At 50.7% G+C, this 20,077-nt stretch overlaps 6 protein-coding genes across 6 annotated transcripts; 1 reads left to right on the top strand and 5 right to left on the bottom strand.

The window, feature by feature from the left end:
• Nucleotides 1-209: 209 nt before the first annotated feature.
• Nucleotides 210-4,857, bottom strand: CTAM01_07367 (phosphate-repressible phosphate permease; the record flags this gene model as incomplete). Its single annotated transcript, XM_060523390.1, has 5 exons — nucleotides 210-2,173; nucleotides 2,957-3,145; nucleotides 3,200-4,510; nucleotides 4,567-4,716; nucleotides 4,785-4,857. The coding sequence occupies 5 exons, from the start codon at nucleotides 4,855-4,857 to the stop codon at nucleotides 210-212; spliced, it is 3,687 nt and encodes a 1,228-aa protein (XP_060382128.1).
• A 2,331-nt stretch (nucleotides 4,858-7,188) lies between these two features.
• Nucleotides 7,189-8,170, bottom strand: CTAM01_07368 (uncharacterized protein; the record flags this gene model as incomplete). The annotated part of the gene is made up of 2 exons (XM_060523391.1): nucleotides 7,189-8,076; nucleotides 8,135-8,170. The coding sequence occupies 2 exons, from the start codon at nucleotides 8,168-8,170 to the stop codon at nucleotides 7,189-7,191; spliced, it is 924 nt and encodes a 307-aa protein (XP_060382129.1).
• A 1,201-nt stretch (nucleotides 8,171-9,371) lies between these two features.
• On the bottom strand, nucleotides 9,372-11,772 carry CTAM01_07369 (major facilitator superfamily transporter; the record flags this gene model as incomplete). Its single annotated transcript, XM_060523392.1, has 12 exons — nucleotides 9,372-9,560; nucleotides 9,635-9,735; nucleotides 9,801-9,978; nucleotides 10,037-10,119; nucleotides 10,186-10,236; nucleotides 10,290-10,414; nucleotides 10,489-10,581; nucleotides 10,639-10,842; nucleotides 10,909-11,015; nucleotides 11,074-11,189; nucleotides 11,242-11,364; nucleotides 11,439-11,772. The coding sequence occupies 12 exons, from the start codon at nucleotides 11,770-11,772 to the stop codon at nucleotides 9,372-9,374; spliced, it is 1,704 nt and encodes a 567-aa protein (XP_060382130.1).
• Nucleotides 11,773-13,105: 1,333 nt separating this feature from the next.
• Nucleotides 13,106-14,614, top strand: CTAM01_07370 (AflN protein; the record flags this gene model as incomplete). Its single annotated transcript, XM_060523393.1, has 1 exon — nucleotides 13,106-14,614. One exon carries the CDS (start codon nucleotides 13,106-13,108, stop codon nucleotides 14,612-14,614), a length of 1,509 nt encoding a protein of 502 aa, XP_060382131.1.
• Nucleotides 14,615-14,875: 261 nt separating this feature from the next.
• Nucleotides 14,876-17,436, bottom strand: CTAM01_07371 (uncharacterized protein; the record flags this gene model as incomplete). The annotated part of the gene is made up of 7 exons (XM_060523394.1): nucleotides 14,876-15,876; nucleotides 15,945-16,155; nucleotides 16,232-16,311; nucleotides 16,376-16,469; nucleotides 16,530-16,979; nucleotides 17,049-17,217; nucleotides 17,273-17,436. The coding sequence occupies 7 exons, from the start codon at nucleotides 17,434-17,436 to the stop codon at nucleotides 14,876-14,878; spliced, it is 2,169 nt and encodes a 722-aa protein (XP_060382132.1).
• Nucleotides 17,437-18,971: 1,535 nt separating this feature from the next.
• CTAM01_07372 (ribonuclease) lies at nucleotides 18,972-19,591 on the bottom strand (the record flags this gene model as incomplete). Its single annotated transcript, XM_060523395.1, has 2 exons — nucleotides 18,972-19,084; nucleotides 19,195-19,591. The coding sequence occupies 2 exons, from the start codon at nucleotides 19,589-19,591 to the stop codon at nucleotides 18,972-18,974; spliced, it is 510 nt and encodes a 169-aa protein (XP_060382133.1).
• Between the last annotated feature and the right edge of the window lie 486 nt (nucleotides 19,592-20,077).

The raw sequence follows: 20,077 nt of genomic DNA on the forward strand, positions 1-20,077 counted from the left end.
TGTTGAAGTTTCCGATTTATTAGCATCAATAATCTAATGCAAGAACCTTCTCTCTCCAGCACTTTCCCACCGGCGCAACCCCGCTACATTGCTCCCACATCCCTCACAGGCTGTAGACAACGGATCGCAATCCGATAGTCCATCTTGAGGCGTTGAGAGGCTCCAGTCAAAGTCTCGTGGCACTAGTCTCCTCAAGAAAGGAAACCATCCTACCCAAGACCGGGCCAGCTCTCCCGCCTCCTCAACAGCTGAAACCACATATCAGGCCTCACAACTTCAAAGTCATCCCCCAACTTCTTAACCATACTAGCAACACTGGTCGGTGTCATATCAAAAGCGCTCACAGCGCCAGCCACAAAAAGAGGCCCACGACCCCTCCAATTCTCCGAAAGATTCCGCAGCGTCGCCGCACCGCTCTCCTCGTTCCCAATACTCACCATGTTTGTCACCGGGAAGCCTTCTGTAACATTCACCTGCAGCGCATCTACCGTCGAAACAAATGACCCGTAGTAGATGCCCCGCAAATTGTTCCTGCCCACGGCATTGCGAAAGTCGAGAGTTAGCCCAGGTGTGAGCGGGTTATCAGTGGCGTTGATGCGGTCGTACACGAACAAGACCTCGTCTGTCTGTGTCGCTCGCATATACTCGCCACTCTGAGTCAAGAATGTGGAGAGAGCTCGTCTTGGCCAGACACCCGGATACGTATATCCTGCGCCGTCGGGCCCGGCAATCAGCAGGTCATTCTCCGTGGATGTCCTTTGATAATACGACAAGATGCCCGGGCCGATATCACGAAGCAGTGGGCTAATAGTCCAGCCAAGCGGGACTGATCCCCTCGCGGAGTCGTTCCAGTGCTGAAACATGCTCCGCTGGTCGTACTGTATGTTGTCGCCTTCGAGGTAGACGAGAGACAGAAAGACTTTAGGGGTCTTTTTCGGAGGGGGCGGAGGAGGTTGCCATGGTGGTCCCCCCATCGTAGACTGCCGAGATTGGCTTTTGGTGTTGAATCCACTGAAGATGGTGGGGTTGAAGTAGAAGTCCGTGGCGGCGACGTATAAACCGTTCCTTGCGAGTTGCGTGACACCGGTCATCTCATCGCCGTTTGGAAACCAGCCGAGGTAGGCCGCATTGGGCTGGAATTGGCGAAGGAGTTTGTCGAGCAGCGCGGCTTCACGCGGTCTATTACTGTCCAACCACATGCAGGGAGCCGCCGTGCTGACGATGTAGTCGCGGAAGATGGAGTTGACCTTGTAGTAGCCCGGTCGCGCCGACGTTGCCGAAACGAGAAACTGATTCCACATGGACAGAGTGAGGGTTAGTTGAGTTGTCTGAGGTGGAACGTCAAATTTGTAAATCATTGCGGATGCGCCGTCTGCGAAGCGCCAGCCTCCTGGGTAGTCTGCCAGGTGCGAGCCGCCGTCATCGAACAGGAAGGAGTCTTCTTCTTCTTCACCGGGAGTGAAGTCTGCTATGGTTTTGTTTCCGTCGCCAGTCACCTTGACGCGGTAGACAGAGGGACCATAGCCGTCTGCAGGGAAAGCGTCTGTAATATTGACATAGACCGTCCCGTTGCCATTAACAAAGGACGACAAATCTGCAGTGTATGTGCCGTTGTTCGAAGAGTCTGTGACGGACGAGTTCGCCTTTAAAAGTGTGGTCCAGGTCCTGTTGGCATACAATATGGTCGAAAGTGGCTTGATAGCCGTGATGATGCGGTCAGTAACCTTGGGCCACACCTCCCGGGCTGCATGATCGTAAAGCTCGAATTTGTTCCTGAACCGGCCTCGCAAGTCTTCCGTGATGGAGATGTTGAAGCGTCGGGCCAGTTCTTCAGTCGCCAGGACAGCGCCATGAAGACCAGCAAGTGTTGAAGCCAGATTAATCGTGTCTGGCAATTTCGTGTCGTAGATAATGGCACCTCGAATCTCAGACTTGTACTTATCAATTAGTTGTAGAGGACTGCTCGTCGTATCGGCGCTACGATGTCCTTCAGTCTCAAGGTGCCGCAGCCAGGCCTCGTTGACCTCGTCATCCGGAAAGGCAGAATCCTGCGACCAATAAAGGTACAGTCGTGGTTGCCGTCTGTTGACCAGTCCTTGGAGCGAGACCAAGAGAATCTGCTCATCACCAGAAAGTGCAGTGAGCTTGGCATAGTCTATCTCCTTCGCAATCTCTGGAAACAATGGCAGGGCTCTATTACCTGGCCAATCAAGACCTGAGACGGAAGGTGAACAGAAACAAAGCGGACTTAATAGGGCGATCGGCAGCAGAAATAGATGGCGCATCTTGACTTGTGCTGTTGATAGCGCCCTGCTGCCTGCCATTTTCCAGTCAACAAAGAGGTACTGTTTCCTCCCACCGAAAGTCTTTCTATTTCATTTAAAGAACAATCCGACCATTAGCCTCGCCTAAATGAGACAGCCAGGCGAATGAGGCGAGCGAAGCGGGGGTTGGAGATTGGACGAAGGTCTGCAACATGATTCTAAGCTTAACTTTGTTTCCATGACTAGCTTGTTTCCTTGGCAGAACACCGGAAGATTGTCGAGAAGCTCACTTCACTCGCGGTTTAGCCTTACATGACCTAATGATCCAAGCTATTCCAGTTAATACAGCAATATCTATGCACTGGCATTCTAGCACCGTGCTAGGTCCGATTGGAGATGAGCGCCACCACTTGAAGGCACACGAGAATGACGCTCCTCAGCCGATCATCTGAACTCTTGTCACTTTCCACATCTCGTCCTTCTCAATAGAAATGCATTAGTTGCTACTATTATCTATACTAGTGAGGGTATGAGCCATTCATAGACTAGAAGAAACCTTTTCTGATTCCATGTGCTCTTGACATCCGAGCTTCACACTGTTGCCATTCTCAACGGCACAGCCAAACATGCCGGACGACACATGAGTCTGTGGAAAGATGGTTCAGCAGCCAAAGTCTTTCAGCTTGCCATACCCCAGCGGGGAGCGTTGACGATGACGCCTGCGAGACATCCAGAGATGATACCAGCAGTAGGCAGCGTGATAATCCAACCCATGTAGATCCAGCCAACCATACGCCAGTTGATTGATCGCCAAGTGCCGGAGCAAAGGCCGACACCTACGGTCGCACCAGTGATGCACTGTGTAGTAGATACAGGAAGTTCTGTATCACAGTCAGCGATGCTTGAGCATGGTCAAGATGAGTTCGTCGACTTACTGAGACGTGTAGCCAAGATAATTGTGCAAGCAGCACCCAACTCCATGGAGAAACCACGGGCGGGAGAGTGAAGGGTCAAGCGGTTGCCGAGGTTGCGCATAATGTTGTATCCGTACGTCCAGATACCAAGAGCGATACCGGCACCGCCGAAGCAGAGAATCCAGATTGGAACCTCAGATTTGCTGCCAGAGAGAACGCCAGTGTTCCAAATTTGAAAGATGGTAGCGTAGGGTCCAATGGCATTGGCAACGTCGTTGGCGCCGTGCGTGAACGAGGCGGTGCATGCAGTCATGACTTGCATGAACGAGTACAGGAATTCAGCCTTGTTGTCGTAGTGTTGGACACGGGCGTGCATCTCCTCCAAATCGCCAGTGAGCACACTCTCCTTCTTTTGCATGTTGATAATGTCCTGATCGACACCAGACAGGAAGACTTTCTTTACCATCCAGAAAAGAACGTCGCCGTTGTGCCAGGGACCTTCGGGACGGGGGCCAACGATGGGCTTGTGGACGTAGTCCTTACGGGGAATATTGGTCGCAGGGGAGTCGGTGGATCCTTGGACGACCTTCTTCTCGCCATCAGCAGAGCCAGTCTCGATGTCGTTGCTAGGGCTTCGAACAACACCACCGCTGCGAGCAACCTCTAGCTCCTCTTTGGTCATGTGCCCGGCATAGAAGTCGCGGATTCCACCGCCGTAGCCTTCGGGCTGAACAGGTGGCTCGGGACGGCGGAGCAGAAGCGGGCCCAGGGCAATGTGATACCAACGCAGTTGCCAATCGTCCTTGACTACCACACGATAGAGCCAGGGGAGAAAGAATATTGTGATGAGGAGAGCCCAGGCGGCACCAACACCGATGATCATTCCGGCAGTTTCGGCATCGTTGAAAGTAACTTTGATAGACCCACCCTTCCAAACAATCAGCATGGTCAAGAGGGAAGCGGTAATACCAAAGTACACAGGAACGAGAGCCAGTCCCTTCATGACTGGGTTCTTCCGCAACATGACGCCGTATTTGGTAATGGTGAAGATGATGGCTGCGAATGCACCCGAGATACCAGGAGCGATGATCCATGCAAGGAAGACTGAAACTACGCCAGAGTCGATGCCGCCGCTAGGGGAGACCCAATGAATGTTGTCGGCACCAATAAGTGCAATACCCATGCCAATGACGCCTCCCATGATGGAGTGAGTAGTTGATACCGGGAGACCGATCTTGGTGCAAAAGGTAAGGTAAATCGAGGAAGCCACAATCGCACAGGTCATTCCAAGCATGAGGAGAGCCGGGTCGTTCTCGAATAGGTCGATATCCACTGCGTCAGATGATCAGCCTGGGCGTCATTGATAATCAAAAGAACAGATATCCTACCAATCTTCGTTCGAATGGTGTCTGCGACACGGGCGCCGACGCCAACCGAGCCGGCGAACTCGAGGATGGATCCGAGGGTCATAGCTTGAATGTAAGAAATAGATCGTGACGAGACCGAGGTTGCCCATGAATTGGCAACATCATTGGCACCTATCAGCACCCAAGAGTCAGCTTGGACATGGCTAGACAAACAAATTTCTAATTTTGGAGTTACGTACCAATGTTCCACGCATCAAGGAATGCGAAGATGGTGCCAATGGCGAAAATGTAGTCATACTGATGAAGAGGCATCTCGACTTTCTTTTGCACAGGTTGTGCAACCCCTGATGTCCGGGAAAGATGAAGATGATCGATATGATGATTCCAACTGAAGACTAGGTCAACGTGCCTCAAAGGATGGTAAGGTATGAATGGATGGAATACCCTGGCTTTGACGCGGGTAGCAAGGTCGGAGAGAGAAGGATGTCCGAGCAGTGTAGGAGCAGGAAGGTAGACTTTGGGATCGACTCTGGCATATATACCAGATAGCGGAATAGCCAAGACGTTGCTTCTGCGCAATCCATCCATGTTCACCTGCTAGGATGTACATGTGCCCCCTTCCCGCCGGGGGACTCTCGGTGTGTGATGCCCGGACCTAGACGAGGAAGTGGCTACACGCCATCAGCAGAGGCAACACAGGTGAGGCACATTCGATTGTTAGAGACGTACCGACCCAACCCACCCAATAGTACTCGCCACACCCGCAATCTGCAATGTTACCGGCATGGTTCATCTGTGGATTGGTCCCCGTAGCATGTAGCCATGCTGTCTTGCTTGGTTGCAGAGTTCGCTGCAGCCAATTCTATGTCAGAGGTCCCATTTCCACAGAGAAGAGAAGCATTTGGTGTGTGTGAATCTGACGAAATCTATAGTTGCCACTCATCATTATCAGAATGACATTCGGTGCAAAGAAGACTTTCATCGGCGGGATTTCGAAGGTTTCTGAATTATTGCGGCTCGAACGCCTTTCTGCACAGGTTTCCGCAGGCCCCTTCGGCACAAAAAGCCACGTTGAACACCCCAATGAGGGGGAGAAAGTAGATGCCAAGTTCAACCTACTGGAGAGGCTGGCTGACATGAACCTGCATGGGGCGGGATGGATGGGTATCGAAAGGCAGAATAAGGAAGTCTAGAAGTAGCAAGGCATGTTCTGAGGCGTCCCACGTGTCGTAAACAACGTCGCATATTTGGCGGAACTTGAGCTTTTGGGAGGATATCGGCCTCGCGGGGATACTTCTCGAGGCGATGGAGTGGGAGCGTGAAGAGGGAATCCACAAATCCATCCAAGAAAATCCTGCGTGGTCAAGGGCAGCCAACGGAATCGGTAACAGTCGGGCATTGGCTTTCTCTCGCCGAGCCCCCAGTGAAGATGGCGCCTGAAACTTGAAGAAGGGCAAAGTCGAATGTTGGACGTTGAAGCTGCCGCTATACAAACGGACGATGTCAGGTCGTCAAGGGGGGAAGGAGATACATCCTCGCCGCATCCTTCCTAAAGCATCGACCGAGATCCAGTTGTGTGGCGCACCCGAAGCGACTTGGCGCGGTCAAGCGCCAAGATACAGGCTCTCAGGAAGCGCCAAGCGCCAAGCGCTGCTGGCAGGAGCATGGCGGCCCCACTTCCAGCTTCGCAACTGCCGAATCACCAGTCCCGAATCCACCACGTGCTGGGTCCCGTACTTTTCTGTGGATTTTCCCCGGCTGCATCCCCAGAGCTTCTCATCTTCAACATCGCAACTGAGTCGCCAGCACCATCAGACCTGTTCTTCTTTGACAGCGTATTTTTTCTATAAATCCTGTGCCCGCCGCCAAGCAGCCAAGGGGCCAAGAACACCAACACCTTTGGAACGGCTTCGCCAGTCAACCGTATCCCATCAAATGTCAGCGCCCAACTTCGCCCACGCCCCGTATCGGCCCCTTGGCCAAATAGACACGATCAACTGACTGCCATAACTGGCTCTTCTCAAGAGCTCCTCCACTCTAATGTTTCCTGATGCCGCTCAATCTCCGGCCTTCCCTCACTTGCGCTCTTCCGCCAGCAGCAATCTCCCAATCCACTTCCTCAGGTCTAACGCTGGGATCCCAACCGACTGGCTAGACAGTGTTTTACGAGCCATACGTGCCTTAAAATGTGGCTTTTGCGAATAAGTCCGGCAGCCTGGTGTTGGCTGTCACACGCTATCCCCTGGCCAAGAAACCTAAGAATGACCCAAAGTGAGTGATCACCTTTCCATCAACGAATCACACTTGCGGCCCGAGGCTCGTGGTCTCTCCTCCACAGCCTGTAGTCTTTAGCTGTGCTTGTTGGTCGGCAAGCCCTGTGTAGTTATGTAGATCATTTAAGTGTTACCAACATCGCCTCATGCCGGTAGCTGGCTGCCGTTACGTTTTTTGAAACCTCATACTCTAGTGCAGGTTTTGGATTATATCTGTACAATTCGCAGCTGTATTCTCATTTGTATTGTGGGTGAGAAAATCAGCATCTTCAGTTTTACTCTAGAATAATAGGTATTTGACGCGCACACTTTGTGAAGTATCGTAAAACTTCCCTTTGATCGTTGTTAAGTTAAAGTCTACCAACAAGACTTACGCGAGAAGTCTCTTCAGGCTGTCCTTCAGCGCGCGCTCGCCTTCATCCCATCCGGACTCAACTTGGTCCTCGAAGTTGGAACCGTAGTTATTATCTCCATCCAGCAGCGCCACGGTGGAAAGGGCGGCATATGCCCTGGAGTTGAGTCTGTCCTCGACTCCCTTTTCTGTATCCTCCCGCCACAAAGCACGAGCCTCGTCTGCAAACCCGTCAAATGGCACGTCAACAGTTTCCCAACCCTCGAGACCAAGATCTTCAACCAGTGCAATCAGATGATTTGTCGATACAGTGTGGCTGGCAAAATAGGCAGCCTTGTTCTGGTATCTCTCAGGGTTAGACAACACAGCGACTAAGGCCTCGCCATTGAGTGCCCGACGACTGATGCTGCATTTCTGGTGTCCGGAACCATAGCGAGTGATGGTTCGTCGTTCTTTGTTGATCCAGAAGATTCCACGCTCGATTGTCCAGTCGTACCATGGACCAGTTATAATGGCCGTCCATGACAACGACCCGTTTGACTCGGCGACGACACATTCAAGTTCACGCTGAGCTGCCAACTTCGGACCGAAAATAAGAGCATCTTTGGCGTTGGGATGGAACGTATTGCCACTAAAGTCTGGGGTGATGATGTGCCTGACTCCGGTGGCCGAGGCTGCTTGCAGGATGTTGGTCTGATAGGATGCGGCTGCTGGATTGAAAGCCTCGACAACGGCGTCTTGACCTCCCAGAGCCTGTGTGAGAGCTTCGACATTCGAGTAGTCGGAGGATCTTACGTGCACGCCGGCGGGAAGGCTCTTTTGGCTGCCGGGTCGAGTGATGCATGTCACCTCGAAATCAGCTTGCAGGAGTGCTGGGATTAAAACCTCTCCCAATGCGCCGGTTGCCTTTCAAATTGGTCAGAAATTATGAGTAAAACTGATGGTAATGATATCAGCGACTTACACCAATGACGGCAACTTGCTTGATGGCTTTCATCATGTTGGCAAGATGCAATTCAAAGTAGATAGGAGAAGAACAGATTTATCCTTAAAATTGTTGATTATGGCCACGTTTTGATCTAAGGCTTCCCATCGTTGTATTTATAACAGCTCAACATCAGTGATGTTCACATCGGTCGCCGTGATAACTCCATTGAATAGCGCAGTCCTTGGGGTATAACGTTATGGGTTCCTGGGACAGGGATGAGCTCATTGGGCCAGCCAAATCACACCATAGTTGGCGAGTAAGACTTGACGAACAATAGCATAACGTTATCACCTGTCTTGCATGCCATTCCACACCCTGGGACATCCCCCCTCGACTTCGTTGTGATTCTCACGAGTGCTCCAACTTCGCCTTTTCCTTCCCAGAAACGCTTGACAGCTTTTCGGTACTAACCAATCCATTTCGCTCTATGCGGGTAACTTCTTCCTTCTTATAAGTCCACATCGGCAACGCGGCCGCTGGCGGGAAGACGGACGAGCGGGGAGGTCAAGTTCATGGACCAGAAGAAACAGGGTAGCGCTAAGCACTTCCTCTACCCCAGTGATCTACACGGCACTCCTTCTTGTACGCAACTGGCGTGGGGTACCCAGAGGTTGGAGGGCTTAAACCTTCTTGTTTTGGTCTTGCAATCCGGGGATGCTGCAGCAGAATGATCGTGCGTCGATGGGGCTGGCATGCAGCCATGGGATGCCGCTCAAGCGTGGTGACGTCCCGGCGTTGGAGGATCCACGCTGAAAAGTAGGTACCGAGACCAGTTGGCCCACAGCGGTACAACCATGATTGGGTTCGCTTGATGTTGGCCAAAAATCATTGGCTGGCCTTTATCATGTTTGATGTTGGTGCTGAGATTCTGAACAAGATGAGAGTACGCGCGCCAATCACGGTCACATTTCTGGAACGCGACATCTGCGGTATCCAGGTCTTGGGCCTGGAACTACTTTACAACAGATTCGTAAAGACTGGTAATGAATACCCATCATTCAGGAGAAACAATGATCAGATGTGGTAAGCATTACGGTGTTAATAATGGAATCGCTGAAACAGACTACTTTATTCCAGAGAGGCATCCATTGTTGCCCTTTAGTACGCACACCACCTGGTTGAATTACATGTAAAGGAGTCCCATGAGCATCAACGCAAGCTTCTTGACCAGAAGATGCCTCTACAGCTCTGAACTTCTGAAGCTGACAGGCTTTCAGAATTTGAGCTCGCTTTGTGTCTTCAGATCTCGGTTGTAGAAGTGTCGGATGACGAGTACCGTCACTGCGGCAGCTGCTCCGAATCCAGCTGTAATGTAGTTGCCAGTCACGATGAAAGGCTGAAGGTTGGCAGGGAAAGTGAAGATGGGCACCCACGCCGTGAAAATGTAGGCGAACGCGTTCATCTGATAGTGACATTTGACGTCAGCTCGGATTTACATGCAAGTAATAGATACAAGTTGAAAATAGTAAGACAAACCATTGCAGACACATATGCCCGCTTTTCGGGGTCGTGCCGGTTTGTCTCGTTCACCCATGTCCATGTGATACCGGCGCATGTGCTTGAAAGTGCGGTGAGGTCTTTTGAAGGGAACAAGTAAGCAAATTGTGGTAAGTTGTGCGGCGAACTAGATTGAGAGGCTTACAATACAATGCCCATCGAGTCGCAATGTTCGCTGGATGCACGGGTGTAGCTGCCAGTGCAATGGGAAAGATGATCGCCATGACGCTGGCGAACAACATACCGGGCCATCGAGCTGCTCCAGGCAAGCTGTCCGAAACCCATGAGTTGACAAGAGTGGCGAAAATGGAAATAATATTGATCTATTAGGAGTGTGAGCTCCGATGTGGTTGAGTAATACTTCAGGTGCTGAAGACTCACTCCAAGTGGGATGATGTTGATCTCTGCTACGGAAAATCTTGGCGGCTTTCCAGTCACGTTGTAGCTCTTGACCCAGAAGATCACTAGATTACATAACGACAGTAAGTGACTGCTCTCTGACGAGCAACATTATTCATGTGTCAACTTACTTGATCCTCCGGACTGGCCTAGTTGAGCAAGGAACGTAAAGAATAGCGGGACTTCATGTGTCAGCTCTCACTAAACGTTTTCGCTGGCGGCATGGATCTCTTACAGAGGTAGACGTGCCACGTCGTGTGCCATCGCTTGATATCCTTCCACTTGAACAATCCAGTGTAAGGTTTGACTTCGGTAGGCATTCTAGCGCGGGCGAGCTCGACTTCCTTCTCGGTGAAGATCCTAAGAGAATAAATCATCATATTAGTGCTGCAACGGTGTTGCCCTTCTACGGGAATGATTCATATCGTGCATACCAGTTCGCTTTAGCCCGAGAAGGAAGCTGTGGCATGGCAAATGCCGTCCATATCGCACAAGGTAGGGATATGCACCCGCAAACACTGACCTTTCTGTCAGCATGATTTCCCCATTGACTGGGCTATAAGAAGGGATTTCTTTTCACTTACATATACATCCATCGCCAGCCTGTGAGACCACTCTTTCCGTCTAAGCCAGCGTAGACAGCGGCCATCAGGAAGCCGGAGAAAAGTGGTCCGACAGAAGTGAATACTTGAATCAGTGTGTTGCGCCGCGCCAGTTCGTGCGGCTTGTAGTAACTAGAACATACATACATGACGGCTGGAAAGTGCCCTGCTTCAAACAGACCAACGCTGAAGCGGGGTTAGTGATTTATTGACAGATGCGAATGGCGATGGCCTGGCAATGATGCAACTTACAAGAAGCGGAACACGTAAAGTTGATTGACATCTTTGACCCCGGCAGTCGCGAATGTGAAGACTGTCCAGGCAAACTCGAGAAATGCAATGTAAAGAGGAGCATTGACCTGCGATGTTATCAACATATGTGTAATCTTCTTCGAAAGTGGAGTGGTCAAAACTCACTCGGGTGAGAAGTAGGTTCGACGGTATCTGTCCGAACACGTATGCTGCACTCCAAATAGCGTTGGCGTAGTTGAGTTCTTTCCCGAACAACGAAAGATCCTCTTTCATTCCACTGTCTAGAGCGATATTTAGAAAAGCCCAGGAATAAGACTAGGTTCAAACACTAACTGAAAGCATTCGTGATGTTGACTTGATCAAGATAGCGACACATAACGCCGAGAGCTGATGCTGATATGAGTGTCAAATCGAGCTTGGTCAGAAACCGTGCTTCATCTTTGGGAACATCTAGTGCTAGAATGGGTAATTGAAGTCAGCAACTTGATTCTCTATCACTTCTTTCTGACTTGGTAATTCAAGCGACTTACTCGACCAGAAGAATGATCTCCACGTCCTCTTGGAGTCCACGTAGACTGACCTCTCGGTATCTACATGATAAGGGACTTTGACTCCATCATGAGCTTCGTTTTCGCTTTCGCCGATGACGAAGGCATCTTTGGGACTCTTTTCGTCAGGAAGCGACATTGTATGCAGACGAGAGATGGAACGTGAGACTAAATGTGCCGTAAGGCATGTACCTGCACTCTCTACTTTTTCGCATCGGAAATCTGTGAGCTTATCTACAAGCCCAGTGTCTGTGACTCCTTGTTCAGATCCTGTGGCTCGGAAGTCGGGTTGATTGTCGTCTTCGGCGGGTCCCATGGCGACATCGACAGTCAAGTCAGAGTGCGTCTACTAGTCATGATATGTAACGCCACAGAACCTCCGTTTACCTCCCAGTTATCGGAAGACCAATGAGTAGCCAAGGTTCCGGTGCACCATTTCGATAAGGCAAACGCCTCTTTAGGAGCCACCGATGTCGGAAACATGGGTTGGATTGTTTCTTTTGCTAGGGTACCTACAATCAGTGTGCAAGTGCAAGTCCGTAAACACCAATGATATCGGCGAAAGGCAGGCATACAATGGCGTGCTTGATATTTCGGCAAAACTCCGCGTTTATTAATCGCGAAATGCTTGAACAAGTATTGAACGGGGCTTGAGAGGGCATTTCCCACGATATTACTCGAACGGAATAGGATCTTCTTGGCTTGAATCGTTCAAAATTTACACCATATCTTGTACGTGCAAAGGCTTGTATTCGTTCCTTACCTTATGTACTGCGAGGCAGTGAACATGGCGTCAATGCCCTTATTAACAAACGCCACAAGCCAACATAGACATTCGACCATGCGTGCTCTCAGTACTATGGGAGCTTGCTAACTGAGGTTATTCGAAATACGATTTGGTACTTTCCAAAGTCCCATTCCGATCACTATGACCGTTCCTCTTGATCGAAGCGATCAACTGTATGGGAATATTCTGTTAGTATTTTGAACTACAAACATGTCCATGAGACTTGTCCGTAGTTGAATACATAATGTGATTCCTGTGCTGAGTTGTATTCTCATACTATTTCATTCCAATGCTGCGTTATTGTGCTAAGTCAATAGACATTGAAACAATGACCACCGCCTCACACCGGTCCCTCCGTACTTCATCTGATCTTCTAACGATTCAGCATGCCATTAGCGAATCAGACTGGGCTCTTACCAGATCATTTGATACGATACCGAACACGAGCTCGTGGCGCTGTACGGTACAATGCTTGATGTTGGAAAGCTTAAGCTTTATGATTTCAACGCGGGGTTGACAAGGTGAACTTTACCCCCTCCCGATAGATTGAAAGTTGCAGTTGCTCCACGAGTGTCTGAGCATAGTCGCAGAAGCTCCGCGCCTTTAAAAAGCCACCCAGCGATGTTCGTTGGGGTTGCGTGCTTTTCATCTCGCTTGACCCGTCCAGTAGATTAGCCCCTTCCGCTTGTGCAGCTATTCACAACTTGTTCACATCCGCACGTAAACCATCATGAACAAAATGAGCCTATCACCGGCCTGGCAAACCTTAGGGGCAGGCTGTCTACTAGCTACTCTCTACTTTGTTTACTCCTTGTACAACGCCCGCAACCTTTTCAGGTCACTTCAGCGTCAAGGGTTGCCAATGCCCCCTCACGATCCGATCTGGGGCCATCTCAAACTAATCGGAAGGATCCTGAAAGATTTACCACCTGACATCATGCCGTCGGCAGCACTGGCCCATGAAATTCGCTTGCGTTATCCACATCTCGATCAGGCCTTCTATTTGGACCAGTGGCCCTTTTTTAAGCCCATGCTGGTCGTTCTGTCACCAGATGGGGCTCGTCAGGTGGCACAAGGTCAATCTCTCCCGAAAGAGCCGGGCCAGCGAGAGTTCCTGAAGCCGCTCACAGGTGGTTACGATCTGGATACTATGGAAGGAGACGAATGGAAATTCTGGCACAACGTCTTCAGCCCTGGCTTTCGAGTCGCGAATATCGCCGGACTGGTGCCCAGTTTGGTTGAGATAGCTGGGGTCTTCTGTGATCGTCTACGCCGATGTGTAAACAAGAACGAGTTGGTTTCTCTGAGTCCGATGGCTCTCGACCTTACCATGGACTTTTCAAGCAAGGCTATCATGGGCCATGATATGCATTGTCAGGCAGGCTACAACCTTTTTGCCGCCGCGATGGCTTCGCAGCTCAGCTGGCTGCATTATCGCGGCACTTCGCTACTAAGGGACATTAACTTCATCAGGCCCTTTGTACAATGCTACAATACTTGGCGGATGGATTCGTACATCAAGAAAGTACTAAAGGAGAACTCAGAAGCTGCCGAGAGCAGACAAACAAACTCGATCTCGATACTGGATGCCGCCAATGCACCACAAGACCAAGGCCACCTGCGAATACTTCCCGATGTTATTCGGTCACAGATTAAGTTTATGATGCTTGCAGGTTATGACACAACCGGGTCATCGATCGTTTTCATGACCAACCTCCTGTCGCAGCACCCAGAAGTACTGGCACGCGTTCGGGTTGAGCACGACAATGTCTTTGGCTCCGACTTGAAGGCAACAGCGGGCCTAATAGCCTCTCAGCCGAAGCTGCTTAATCAGCTCCCGTACACGACTGCCGTCATCAAAGAGTCCTTGCGCATTTACCCTCCCGGAGCAACTCAGAGACTGGGCAATCGAGATTTCAATGTCTTCATTCAGGCCTTCTCTGATACTTCAGAGACTGATACGAGGGAGAAACCTCTAGCAGCTCTGAGGTCACTTCCAACGGAAAGATGCAATGTCTATGTCAGCCACTACGCAATCCATCATAACCCACGGTACTGGTTTCGCTCAAGCGAGTTCCTCCCAGACCGTTGGTTGGTGAAGGAAAGAGATGACCCTCTGCAACCTCCTGCCAATGGTTGGCGTCCCTTCGAGAGAGGACCCAGGAGTTGCATAGGGCAAGAGATGGCTTTGGCTGAGATCAAGATGGTGTGTGCTCTGACTGCGAGAGAATTTGATTTCAAACCTGCGTATGAAGAGACCGGGCAAACAGAGAAGTATCATGGGGATCCTGTGTATTTGGTGAGTCGCGGGGGAGCAGCCAATCCGAGTCGCTTCTTTCCTTGTCGTGTGAGCTATGCGAAGAGAACATGAAGTCAGGTCTTGCAACGCGAGATGGCTCAATCGGACTTCCTGGTTAATTTCCTTCAATCAGGCGGATGGGGACGTCGTAGAAATTGCAAGATCGGTTCAGAGGTCAGATCCCACTATGTCAATTACAGAATTTGAATAGAAGGGCAACACTCATTGATATGGCGGTCGATTTCCAGGCTATCAGTGTGCGATGGAAAGAGCTTCTCATCGGTAGACTAATATTTCCCCAACTCCAAGCTCAGAGTAGCTAATCTACGTTCATCACTTGCTGTCAGCTTGGTATGCTCTAGCCTTGTTACTCTTCTCCCAAGGATTTTGCAGCCGCGTCTTCCTGACATCACCTCGCTGCCAAGAAACGAAGTCATGGTATCCAAAATGTTTGGGGTAGTCCAAAGGCTTGAGCCTGGCGGATGGCCCAAGGAATCTCCCGACGACGGTGTTATTGAGCGCCTTTCCAGCAGCTCCCTTGGCTGTCTCTGCCTTTTCCTTGAACCATTGTCCCCAGGTCTGCTTCTCTTCAGGCTGCTTAGCTTTGATCTCGGCCCTCTTCAATTCCTCATGCTTTTGGCGTAACACCAGCTTGTGATTGATATCGATGAAGAGACGTTCCCAAATTCCGATGCGCTCCTCGTGTAAAACTCGCGCACCCTCTTTTGCGTTATCCCGGGTCCAAATCCAGTGATTCTCGGCTTGTTCCAGAAGGCAGAGGTCAGCTTCGAACGGCACCTGATGGACAACAAGTGTGTGTCCCTTGTGGGATTCGAGGTCCATAGTATGGCCGCCGTGGACGGATGATACGGTGCCCGTGAGCGTTTCGTATGAGGATGCAATAGGAGTCTTGGGGTATGGGTCGACGATCTTAAGTGGCTCTGTACTCTTCTCGAGTCTAAACCCATTTTTCATCAAGGCTGCGCATTCCCACACGCCAACGTCATCGAGACCTTTGCCGTCGTAGAGATATCGGATGCGTACAGAGGGATGAATGAGCTGGTTAGGATTCACGAGCCTATTTTTCCCATCGTCGGTCTTGTATAAGCCCGGAGTACGTGTGCCCAAGACAGTGTTATCTCCCTTCAACTTTTGCCACGGGTACCAAATGGCGTTGTATGCTTCGTCAGGGATCGAAGTGGCCTTCCCGGGATTGGAAATTTTTCCCATTGCCCATGGTCGAGGTTCGACACCAGGGGCGAGGGTGTAGAAAAGCCGCTTCATCTCAGGCGTGCTGAACTCAACACCGACAGAGGTAAGCTGGTCCGCCATCCCTATTTTATGCTGTTAGCTGACATCCGCGATGGTATTTTTTCAGTCATTCGCAGACGGGAGTTCTTACAGGCAAGTGCAATAGTGGCGATTTGTTGGTCTTCGAAGCCTCCTCCGACGTTGCTGTGGCTGCCGGGAAACCATACCTGTCGAAGCTGCGTGTGTGTGTTATTGTCCTTGCCCCACAATGTCGGTTTGAATGCGGTCCGCCATTCGTCCAGTGCGAGAGCATGGAAGGCATAGTCCACTTTGGGATTGACGTCGAGGCTTGCAAATCGAAGCTGATTGTGTCAGTCGTGTTTTTCAGGAAAGGAATTGATCGAGTATTTTTGGCGACTAAAGAAAGCTTAAACTCACCTCCTCAGCGCTGCGGCCTATGCGGAGCTTCTCCCAGGGCATTTTTGGCCAACCTAGACTTCCAACAGTATCCCATACAGCTGAGTTAAGGACAATCAGACTGGGTTTCTCTTTCTTTGCGGGGTTTAGGATTTGAAGACTAACCAACTGCTCTAACATTGACGTCCGTAGGGACCGGGAAGAGGCCCAATTGGCCATCTCGGAATTGAGTCTCCCACTTGGTAAGAACCATGCCGTGCTGGTGAAAACAACGGTCAGTGAATTGATTCCCAGACCAAGGTGACAGCTTTCTTATTACCTTTTCAAGTCTGTTTCTGTATTCCTTAGCCATCTTGCGGAGATCCATTGGTCCATAGCCCTTCCTGTTTTCACGATATGTGGTCATTTTCTCGAAGAATTCTCTTTTATCCTCGTTCAACTCGTCTTCTAGAGCAGCACTCTCACGTTCCTCGACCTTGTCGCTCTCAGAAGCTTTTTGTTTCTTACGGCGCATGAAATTGGTAAGCGTAAAGCCTACCAAATGCTCGTCTTTGTCAAAGCTCCCCGGGTACTTCCAATTGGGGAAGGTCTGGTAGTCGTGGAAGATTGCCCCAAATTGTGATAGGCCGACGCGGTTCAGAAGCCCAAGATTGCAAATCAATCCGGAGACCGATCGCGCGGTAAAGGCTCCGCGGGAGAATCCGACAATGAAAATCTCATCTCCTGGGTTATAGTTATCGCACACGAAGCGGTAAACATCAGCGATGTCCTGAGCGACGGCATTGAAAGGTTAGCGATAGCCGTCACCCCACGACAGACATTGCAAAGGGAGACTGACCTGAACGATGCCCTTCCCAAAAACTCCACCAAGAGTCTGGGCAACTTTAGATTCCTCAGTCCCGGCTCCTCGGTGGTAGTAGACGACCTGCGGCATGCCCGTGCAGCACTTGCGGGCAATGGCAGACGACAGGCGGGCCACGTTAGTAGGAATGCCTCCCCTCTTGTTACTATGGAGTATCAGAATCAGCGACAGAAAAGCGGTGAGGTACTTGGGAGACCGACGAGTTGTTCCATGTTCCGTCACAGCAGACAATGATACGCTTGGTATTAGTGGTTTTTTCTGTCCTGTGGGCGCAGTCTGCAAAGTTGGACTGTGCTTGTGATTGTGATTCAGGCAGCTGGGTCTGGTAGATGAACGGCTGACCATCACTAGTAGCTGATGCCATGGTTAAGGGCAGAGTTTCTCTCCAGAGAAGTGAGTGAGATGATACGGACAGGCCAAGATGTTTAGTGGATGTTCCCCTGCCACTGGTTTATAAGTCGTCTGCCATCTCCCAAAATCTGATTTGCACAGCTTTTTGATTTGAAACAAGCTTCGGAAGTGTTTATGCCGCCGTCTAGGCTGTATTGGATATTCTACTGCACACGCCAGCAATGATCTACCATGGCTCTCCCTCTATCTCAGACAAATGGGGTTGGGATCTCCGGAATGGCATACCCCACCATCTGTTGGCCTTCGGCCTCCCTTGGAAATTCTCATACGATGGGAATTTTTCCGGGATTATCTGATATTTCATCGTCTCAATTACTTTCAAGGTAAGATTTATATTCAGGTAGCTGAGAGAATCCATTACCGCACGACTGAAATTCGCGAAATACGGCTACCTTGAAGGCTAGAAAACCATACACAACTTTTCGATAACAAGAAAGGCCAACTGTGTCAGGCTGGAGGCATACGGGCAGTCTTTCACATGCTAAAAACCCCATTCATAATCTCAAACAATACCTATGCGGGGATCTGAAATTTACACATTTTCGAAGTTAGTTCGAAGCGCGTCTGAATCATAGCAGCGAGCCTTGCCGTAAGCATTCGGATATGAGCACCGGTCTTTCGGCAACGGTAGTAACCAGCACTTGACACACTGATGATCCACCCCGCATTGGAGAGGTCCTTTGAAACTTGTGTCTGCTCTGGGAAATCAAAGACAACCTTGTTGAGGAACACTCCTCGCCCTAGCCTGAGTAGCTTGTTTTTGCTAATGACGTCAATATGAGACACTCGGAAATGATGTTCAGTGTGCCGGAAACGTGTTGAGATTACAACGATCACGATTGAGGGAGACAGGCATTCCAAGCATCCGTCACCTTAAACCCCAATTCTCCTTACAGATGTGCCGCAAAGCTAAGCTGAGGAATCCTCAAGACGGCCGAGCCGCGGACGGCACACCCACCACGCTTACTACCGTGTCGGGACGCAGCGGAGCGGCCCGCGCTCCGGGGCCGAGACTGCTGTGAGTGGTTGACGGCAACCGGCGGAGCGGATGTGGCCATTGTCCGTACCTTTACTATGAAAATGCCCGCACGGGTAAAGTGTACATGTCTTCAGAACTGCATAAAAGTGCTGATTTGCGCCAAAAATCACTCAAGGAGACAGGAATGAAGCAGATTCTACAATAATACCTAGTAGTCCTATATTCAATAGGTATTCCACAAGCCGCTGTAAGCCATTCGGGAGAACCTGGCTATATGCCTACATGTACCTTAGGTTAGTATTTGTGTCATAGTGTTGTCATTATAACTTGCGAAACACGTCACGATGAAATAAAATGCCCAAGCATCGCAGCCATAGTATTTTGACAGATATGTATATTCGACAGGCTTAATATGTGCAGAAGTGAATTTTCATAACCCATAAGCAGGCCCTTTGACCTTTTCATAATAACCTCCCCTTCAATTCCAACAAAGTCCTTCAATCCAGCATTTAGGAGGTACCGGAGCAGCCGACGAAGTTGTTGCCGCTGGCGCCAGTGTGGGTGATCTGGCCAGCCTGGCCGCAAGAAGCATTGATGACGACACGGTCGGCACCGGGGGAGCCTGGATGGAGAGTCAGTAAACTGAATTTCTGAAGGAGTGCAGTACCACTCGAGCGACGCTTGCACCACGCAAAGATGCATGTCGCACATGACGATTGGGGAATAACTCACCTCCGGTGTAGACGCCGCTGGTCTTGATAGGGAACTCGTACCACGGGCCGGTGACGTCAAAGTCGAAGCCCTCGTAGTTGTTGTAGCGGTGGGGGTAGGTGGAGCTGCCGGCGACGGTGCCGGCCTTGACGTGGGTGCAGGCGGCGTTGGAGGCGGCGTTGACCTGGGCGGTGGTGTAGGTGGTGCTGCCGCAGGTGGTGGAGCGCTTCTGGATCTCGGCGGGGGCGGCGGAGACGGCCAGGGCGAAGAGGGAGACAAGGACAACGGAGAACTGCATCTTGGCGGTTGTGGTTGGTGTTGTTGGGAAGGGGAAGGTTGTGGGCTGGGAGACGAAGACTGGATGACTGGGCCTGAGGAGCTTCTCTTCAGTCTGAATGATCGCGGGAACCCTCATCATCTTTATACACGGAAGTTGTCTGTAAACTAGAAGGCCAAACTGACTTTCCAATTATTGTGAGGACCCCGACTCCAGTGTGATGCTACAGTACGGCAAGCAACAGCCAAGCGAAAGCACAAAGTCCCAAGTCTCCCAGGGTAGCGGTGTCAGCGCGTCCACGACTCCGCTGTGTCCACTTGTCGATCCCCGGTCCTTAATGCGGAAGGTGTTTTTAGGGATCTTATCGCGCATGGCCAGGAACGCCGACGTGGTTGGCTGGAAAATAAAAGAGGCCATAACACATGGGAAACCTGTCCGGTCCGCCTTGGTTCAACTCAAGCCTTGAGAGGTTCCCACTCAGCTTCGTTAGTGTAACCGTAGTGTTCCTTCTGCTAAGACTTACGCGCTTGTTGACACGTCGAGAACTAACAAGTCAAGTTGTGCCCAGTGCTTTCATGGCACCCTTTGAGTGGTGTTGCGGACATGGATGTCGTGCGCTAGTCAGGC

This window comes from Colletotrichum tamarilloi, assembly GCF_030869305.1.
Source record: "Colletotrichum tamarilloi strain Tom-12 chromosome Unknown Scaffold_22.1, whole genome shotgun sequence".
In the NCBI taxonomy this organism is placed as follows: domain Eukaryota; kingdom Fungi; phylum Ascomycota; class Sordariomycetes; order Glomerellales; family Glomerellaceae; genus Colletotrichum; species Colletotrichum tamarilloi.